This window comes from Zophobas morio, unplaced genomic scaffold (assembly GCF_036711695.1).
Source record: "Zophobas morio isolate AGI-343-1 ecotype UQ-CSIRO unplaced genomic scaffold, CSIRO_AGI_Zmor_V1 ptg000108l, whole genome shotgun sequence".
In the NCBI taxonomy this organism is placed as follows: Eukaryota; Metazoa; Arthropoda; class Insecta; order Coleoptera; family Tenebrionidae; genus Zophobas; species Zophobas morio.
Window position 1 is genome coordinate 3,999,923 of NW_026972213.1, and position 8,551 is coordinate 4,008,473.

Below are 8,551 nucleotides of genomic sequence, written 5' to 3' on the forward strand. Positions count from 1 at the left end.
GAGTTCAATGAGCTCTATAACTGATTAAAATTAATGTACTTATTTCTGAGACACCCTGTATATCATGGTATCTTTAACGTATTTTAACGATTCTAAGTAAAAGCCAAGTTCACATGATACAAATTTCCATTTTTTGAGTTTAATCATTTGTCAAATTTGTTGCATTTTTTTTTCGCCCACCGATGCTACTATACGATCGAAAAAAGTCCTCTAGAGGGCCATGAAATTTATTTTTCAAATGATGATGGCATCTTGGGTATTTGACACTTCATTTGACTGTAACTGTCAAACGAAACGAGATTGGTGTTGCCAACATCATTATTTAAAAAATAAATTTCCTGATTTTTTTCGATCATATAAAAATCAATTGTAAAATTTCGTTACACTTTTATACTTTTTTCAGAAAATCCACATGCGCAAAATTAAAGTTAGTGGTCTGGAAACTAGGTATTGTGATAACCCAAAGATCCCGCCTTAAATTGACATGTGAAAAAATTTGAAAGGCCCGCGAAAAATTGAAAAAGGTTGGAAAAGTACCACTAAATAAAACACAAAATATATGGAGGACACAAAATTATTTATTACTCCACTGACAAAAAAAAAAGGAAAAAAAGCTGCAACTAAGTTGTGCCGGTTGAAGACACCGCTTAATGCTCAGCTACAAAAAAAACTTGCCTAACTTTGAATGGAATCAAATTAAACGTTCTGAATCAATGCAAAAATCTGAATATCACAAATTTAATAAAAACAAAGAAAAATCGGATTTAAAGTAACTGGATGCAATACACAAGTCATTACGGACGTATGGCGGCAAATTTAAAATTATGACAGTCAAAAAGAGAACAAAATTTTAATAAAACTCTATACAGCGGCAGCGGCACCAGGCGCTACAAAAGTGTGGCGATCGAACTATATCAATTTCATTCTAGAACACATCAAAAATTACTCATAGGGGGCGTTGTAGCATGAGCGGAGTTTGGGACTCCTGGTTGTGGCTGTTCTCCCTCCACGACCGCTATCCTATCGGCAAGCACTTGCCGCCCAGCACCCCGCTATCTAATGAAGAAACGTGCCGCGCTAACAAGCCGTTACGGTCGCAAACACGTGTTTGGAAATTACAGCTATAAATAAGCTGACAGCGTCAGGCCATTCCGATCGCTCCCCTGACTTATATTCTAAACCTGCGTCTTTTGTACAGATGGCGCGAGCGCCAGTTCGACAAGGAACCGCGCACTCCGCTTCCGCCACGTATTATTGTGCTATTTACCTCAATTCCATTTAAATGTTCAGTTTCTATAAGTTTAATATTAACGATAACTGAACAAGTTTTAAGTTTCAAAAAGAACCATAACGAACATTTGAATTCGCCATACACTCTCTTAGAAATTTTTAAACAGCAAAGAATTCTTATCTGAGAATAAAATTGGACATCAGACAATTTAGGTATATGATGGAAACATTAATCAACAAAATATTTACACAATAAAAACTAGCAAATATTTATAAAACAAAAAAAACAATCTTGTGTGAAGTAAAACTTGCGCAGACAAAAAATTAGGTGAGGTTAGGAACTGTGGAGCATGAAAAACTTACGTTCAATTTAAATTATACAGCAAAGAAAATTACTGAGTTTAAAATTGTGAGATAGAGAAAAATTATTGTATGAGGTGAAAAATTGCAAAGTTAACAAAACTACATGAATTTAATATTTTATGCCAATTCGAGTTATTGGTTAACTTTTAATAGTGAAGTTACACGCCGCATTGTGGGCCATCGTTTTACATTCCCCCTAAACAAACACAAAAAAAACATAGCAGGCAATCTGAAAGTTCAAAATGGCGTCGCTCGAATGCGACGTTAAAAAAAATGCGTCAAAAATATGTCTCCCAGAAATGCGATCAATCCTGTGGCGCTGTGCAAATAATGGTCTAAGTCAAAGGAATAAAATGCACGTCCCACAATATTGTTAATTTGTTCAATGAGATTTTACAGTTCAAAAATGTGCTCGGTTTGAAAATACTCTTTCAACATGGCCTCTGCCAGAACAAAGAATTTACCTGATGTTAAATTATGCCACACTTTATCAACGATTCAAACAAAGAATTTACATTGTGCTAAATTATGGCAGACTTTATCAACGATTCAAACAAAGAATTTGCATTATGTTAACTGATGCCTTGATCCAAGTGACTGGTCACTGAAAACCATTAGCTTTGAGAGTTTATGTCGTGACTGTCCCCAGCTTATCCCAAATAATTTGCCGGTTTTATTTCAAATTGGCAGAATAACTGCTTAGTACGTGTGCATGTTTGTTTTTTATTAATTTAAGATCGGTGTTTGGCATTTATTTGTGTCGAGTTCAAAATATTAAATGCATAAACAAATTTAGCATTATGCTAACGATATGAAATTATGTGCCAAAGGAACAAATTGAGTTTCAGATTAAATCCGTCGAATTTTGAAATTTATATTTAGTCAATACATCCCTTTAAGGTGTAGAAAACTCGAGTGCTAATTTTCGTCAATTATCCGATTTTGCACGGAAGTGGATGATTAATCTTTGTAAAGGATTTATCCTTCAGGAAAATTTAGTAACTGGTAAAGATTATCAAACAATTTTAAAATTACAACGTAACGAATAGAATAGTGTAGTTATTTAAGCCAAAACGATTATAATATTCATGAAATTAAAATTTAGAGAAAATACTTAGCTATATCAAATACAAAAGAAAGCTGTTCGTGTCGTATCAGTTGAAAGTTATCAAAAAGAAGCTCAATAAAAAATTTTAAACATTTTTTTCTTGGGACTACCTGCCAGTTAATCGCCGAAGTTCAGAAGGAGGCATCCATTCAGTGGCGCGTGCAATGAGATTTAAAAAGAAAAAAGTTGGTAATGAAGAGGGTGTATGGAGAACGCCGAGCAGTCGCATACACGAAGAAGTGAAAGCCTGAGGGTGTTGTGGGTAATTATGTGGCTCAAAGGAAAACTAGCGAGCATCGCAACGCCAGCCGGCAAGCGCAGTAATTAGAAATCGGTTTGAGCTCAGCTGCCTTTTGTTCGACTTCTACAAATGATATTGCTTCTTTCATCTCACAAAGGAAACTAAAATATAAAGTAAGTCACTAGTAAAATTAACTTATCGCACTCAATAATGAGACTCAATATTGCCATTTATAGACGGATACTGATCATTTTCGCGCTTTCGTAAAGATAATCGCAGAAAACGGAAATTTCACGTTTGACTGTGAGAAGGAACTACGGGATTTGGGGAAAATTTGGGTTTGGGATTTCCGTCGAGAAATCAGGAAACAGAAAGTTCTTTAAAATAACTTTATTCGTTTTTACGTTACGTTTTCAAATTATGTCTGATTTTACAGCATATGTGACAATACATTTTGCCCTATTTTTGTAATCATTTTTATTAACTAAATCAGAAATATTTTTTCTTCGAATGTAGGAATTTTTTAGAAGCGTAACTGACATCATTACACCCAATTTACTAAACTTTTTCCACTCCTCTGAAAACTTGTTGAAGGAGTATTTTGCTTTGAAGGTGCTACCAAGCTGAGTTAAGTAATCACAAAAAGATTCATAATAATTTGTCAAAATATGATCAATCTCGGCGAGATCTTCTTCTGAAATGCAGGCAAATAAAAAGTAGGACAAATCAGCCACTGGAGAAGAAATCCTGGAAATTTGCCAATCTAATATTGCTACTTCACGCACTGAAGATTTGTCATCGTCATCACTCTATTAATAAAAATATAATGGAAAAATTGTAAAACATTCACTTTCTCTTACCTCATATCTGTACATAAAATTATTGTTCCAACAATCTCCATGAGTTATAACTTCTAAGTCGTCGTCACTCGGGGCCATATCGAAACAAATAGAATGCACCTGCTCTTTAAAACCTAACCACTTCTTCAAAATATCTTCATCAAGATCATCCTTCAATAAATCATGCAACTGCTCAACGGCGTTTTTAAAATAAATAACCGCACTATATGAGCGAAAAAACTTCTTGAAAGCGTCAGTAACTATTCCGTCTTTTAACTGCTGGTATGCTTCATGTTGAAGTTCTTTCATTGCAACAGATACAGCATGGAACTTTGAGTACTCTTCCACCACCAAATCGATGTGCTTTCTCGTCAACGGCGTACAGGTGTCCCACATAACGTACCCATTTTTTTTCAAGTTTTCTAAAGCGATAACATCTTTAACGTCGTCACTGTAACTGCCATAATATCTTGGTACGCTGTTAAAAGGATTCGTGATTCCTCTGTCAATTTGAAACTTTCTGAAAGCGGGAAAAATTTTCTGATATAAGTAGATTTCGTTTTTAAATGCGTCTCGAATAGCTGGAGTTTGGGCCATTAAAGCTGTGTCTGATTTACTGCTTTTAATGGCGAGGTTGTATTCTCCATCTGATGTGTTTTTATGAGTGTCGGTGATAGTTACAAAAATTACTTCACCACATTGTCCATTGCCCTTTTCGGAGTTCCCGAGAATAGTAACTGAGGCATTTTCTATAATTTCTTGGTCAAAAATTGCTGATAACCAAGAATGGATTTCTTTTTCACTAATGCAGACTTGATTCATTTCTGTAAAGTAAATTGCAAACAATTTTCGCTTCACATGATATTTTTAGGTAACACGTAAGTATATCACTGATTAGAATTTCGTCGAGTCGTTATTTTAATGGGAGTCTTATCTTTGCCATCTCCTATCCTATTAATCCTGTTATCTGGTTTTCCAAAATAGGTATTGTTGTAGTAAACGGATAAAGTTAAATTACTATATATGGTCAAAAATGTGTATGAATATGAAATACCTCTTGTCATTGGAAAAAAAAAATGCTTCGTTAGTGAATATAAATTTAAAAACGTAGATATCAGCCCAGAATGATTGATAACAGATTTTTTGCCTAAAATTTATTATCTTGTGGTAGATGTTAACGACCCTTTATGAGTTTCCAACAACAGGATTCTGTAATGTTGTTGTTATTTATAAGTACGCGTAACGTGAGTTTAGGTACACACTGTTAATTGTCTACTGAATATGCATGATATAAGTTTTGTTGGGTTGTAACTTAAAAAAAAAAATTTAATGTAGTTTATGTTTCACAACTCCAAATTTGGGTACGACAAATGTAGGCATCTCATGTCAAAGCAAACATTTTAATTATAATAAATGCTTGTGATATTTTTTCATTCGTACCTGTAAATCAGCTTAGAGTCATTTTTAATGTCAGATAAAGTGGCAATTCTGTATTAGATTGAATTAAAAAATATTTTGACTGTTTCAAGGCTGTGAATTGAAACTGTTAATAATGAAAATTTTATTTTTGAGTTATTTAAGAACTAAATAGAGGTAAAGAAAATGTACAACAAAAGGGGAGAACTTAATACCGCTTATTTTAAATGTACGTGTGATAAATGTCCTACGTTCGTACGTACAAAAACGAATGGCAGTGTATTACTTATATGTAATAAATCTTCTCTAATTCGCTATACTATTTTAGTGAATTCCAATAAATAAGTAGTTTTTATGACATTTTATAAAATAATTCAGAGCAAAAGTTTTTTAACATGGTCGAAGAATAATCTCAAAAGGAACGATTTTACAATACACATTTGAGTGTAAGATTTACTTAATAAGTTTTTGTAAGAATTCAATAATTACTTAGTCAGAACAAACTTATAATCACAGCGTCAATCTCTTGGCAGAATTTTAGAGAAGTTGCATGAGTCATTCTTGAAAAAAGTATCTTCTAACATACAAATAAATGAATGATAAATTAATGCTAGAAAAGCTATTGCTTAAAAATGAGCTCACCTACTTGTACGATTTATTATTATCAATGGCAGGAATCAGGTGACCACGTTTCCTTGTATGACTTCTAATTTTTGACAGGAATGACGTATACTGGGTGCGTTTTCAATGACAAACCTACTCCATCTAGTTAAATAGGACAAAGGTTGAAAAAGGAAACTAAACATATGTATTTTTAACTTTTAACCACTGCATACACCCATGCTCAAAGTGACACGACATCAAGGTCGATTTAAACCTGTATATTTAATTATGTGTGTTATACTAAACTGGTTGGTAATTAATAATAATCATTTGAACTTTGAATATTTCTTTTATGATTTGATACCTAATAGTGAAAACAAGTCGTGAATTAAAGCATAATGCCAAGAGAAGATCATTGTAGCATTGTAAATCGTTAAAATTTGGTGACGTCATTTCAAAACTTTACGGAATAAATTCCATCAAAAATATATAAAATATTATGAGTCTATACTCGTTGTTTATCAAGGCATTGATTTTTCAGAATTACTTATTTGAGATTACACAAAAAAAATGAATAGGTTCTATTTTTTACTGATCAAATCAAGAGTGATTTTTTACACAACTAAAAGTCGATTTTTTTTTCAATCGTCATTTCATGTTGTATCAAGCTGTGTTGAGCAAACGCTTAAATATCATTAATTTTTTGACCCTATGTTTTTAGACGTGTTTCGTTTCTGACAAGGTTTGACAGATGGTAAACTTCCAAACTATCGTTGGTGTAAGTACTACTAGTTTTCTTGTTGACACGATGGTGTCCCAATTTAAAAATTAAATTTCGCACTGAGAAAACAGAAAACTACGACACGAAAACTCATTTGACCTTTGATGTAGGTAGTTAACCTTCATGTTGAGCGGAATGCCATCCTTATGGATTGGTAGTTAGGGTTTTGTAAGACAGGGCAAGTAGTTTCTAAAATGAGCCCCTTGACCGCAGTTCTTGTGTTGCAGTGCTAGTGTAAACATGTGTTAAAAATTGATACATTGAGTTTTTATTGTAACTTGACCAAAGTGTAATTGTTTAAACAAAATTAAATCGCACTCGACGCCACAATTCCCCAACTAGCATAATTAGTTTTACACCTCTTGATTAACGATTTTTTTGGTCTTTTGTTTGTAAATTCACCTTTCATGTTACTATTTTTAACTGTTCATGGTTCTAAGACAATTTAACTACAATCTTGTTCACATACTTAAAACACATGGCAGGAAAATCACTTATTTAGACTCAACTGATTTTAATAACGACATTCTGGATAAATTTTATCTGAGTTATGATATTATACACACTTCATAACTGTTTATTCGAGATTTAAAATAGTTTATTAGTAGTATTTAAACTAGTTCTAAACACTGATTCATTTTAAGAGATTAGACTCGAAAGTTATTATCCTGTTAAATTAATATCGGCGTAGACTCGAAAGCGGAAGAGCTTTATGTATATTTTCTTACAGCTTGAATTTGAACATTTAGTCTCGAAGCGTTTTCCGAGACCACCTTTTAATTTTTATTTAATTGAATGTGTCTCCGTTGTGCTTACTTCATGTGCTTTGTTTGTATGTGATATGGAGCCTATTTTCAGTCCACAACGAGGTAATCTGTGAATTTATTTTAACAACATAATAATAATCTATTTTTATTGTTCTACAGAAAAATCTCAATAACAGGACAATCTATAATATAACAAAAATTAAAATAAACATTCAAGCATAGAGTTAACAAATAAAAATAAATTGAAATTAACAAAATATATCATCAATACATTTATCAGCACAACGGCACATAGTGATAACACGACATAAGACGTTGATTCTAGCGGTAGGGAGTCGAAAAGTATTTATATGTCTTGACGTAACCCTCGGAACTTTAAATTAGATGGCAGATAACAGGCAAGGACAGTCAATTATGTTGTGTATGTGTTTAGCCAAAATACTAGCAGCATGTAAATATCTGTGAAAAGTTCATTCGAATCTGGTCCCCAAATCGGATAAGTACTATCCAGTTTAAACAACAAAAAATTCAAAAATTTTCTTTGTACTTTATCTACTAGCCTCTGTTGACACACATATATATTGGATACCGTTTTAAGGAGGCATAAACAAAGAAGAAAATCTTAATTAAGTCAATATTATTAAATAATTTCGGAATCCTCATTACACATCCCAAACATTTATTTGACACGCTACAAATATTGGTGATGTGTTGATCAAACGTCAACTGACTGTCAGATGTAACACCAAGTTGATTTACGTTGTACAGGTATTCCTCCAATCTGATATACAAGTATAAAATAAAAAAAAATGTTGTGTGCGAAAATAGGATATGAAGCAACATTTGCATATTAATTCCTAGTTTGTTTAAATAACAGCATTCGACAATTTTGATGAATTGAGCTTGCAGACGAAGAGCATCAGATAACTTTGAAATTTTAGAATAATTTTTTAAATCGTTGGGGTAATTTAAAAAGCAACGTTCTAAGTATTCGAGAAGATCATTAGTATATAAATCAAAAAGGAAAAGGCCAAGATTTGACCCTTGAAGGACACCTGAGTTCGAACAAAAATGCAAATAAGTAAATCCATTGTAAAATAGATACCTAATTCTTACGATTGGTCAAGTATGATTCAATCAATTTAAGGAGCGCAGAAGAAAATCCGAGATTATTAAGTTTTTGAAGAAGAAAGTCATGGGAAA

General features: G+C 32.8%; 1 protein-coding gene across 3 annotated transcripts; it reads right to left on the minus strand.

Annotated features, from left to right (window-relative positions):
- Nucleotides 1–3,317: 3,317 nt before the first annotated feature.
- LOC135144616 (uncharacterized) lies at nt 3,318–5,937 on the minus strand. 3 transcript variants are annotated; one of them, XM_064076646.1, is made up of 3 exons: nt 5,840–5,937; nt 3,803–4,605; nt 3,318–3,751 (listed from the first exon to the last, which is right to left on the minus strand). In XM_064076646.1, the coding sequence occupies exons 2-3, from the start codon at nt 4,601–4,603 to the stop codon at nt 3,356–3,358; spliced, it is 1,197 nt and encodes a 398-aa protein (XP_063932716.1). In that variant the 5' UTR covers nt 4,604–4,605; nt 5,840–5,937; the 3' UTR covers nt 3,318–3,355. The 3 variants fall into 3 exon arrangements, with proteins under 3 accessions (XP_063932716.1, XP_063932717.1, XP_063932715.1); XM_064076647.1 differs by having other exon boundaries at nt 5,844–5,935; XM_064076645.1 differs by lacking the exon at nt 5,840–5,937 and having other exon boundaries at nt 3,803–4,745.
- Nucleotides 5,938–8,551: the final 2,614 nt, after the last annotated feature.

Excerpts from the sequence above, each read along its gene's own strand:
- LOC135144616 (XM_064076646.1), bottom strand. The coding sequence starts at position 4,603 with ATGAATCAAGTCTGCATTAGTGAAAAAGAAATCCATTCTTGGTTATCA. Across the intron at positions 3,752-3,802 it reads ATTTTATGTACAGATATGAG|AGTGATGACGATGACAAATC; the intron begins GTAAGAGAAAGT and ends TTTTATTAATAG.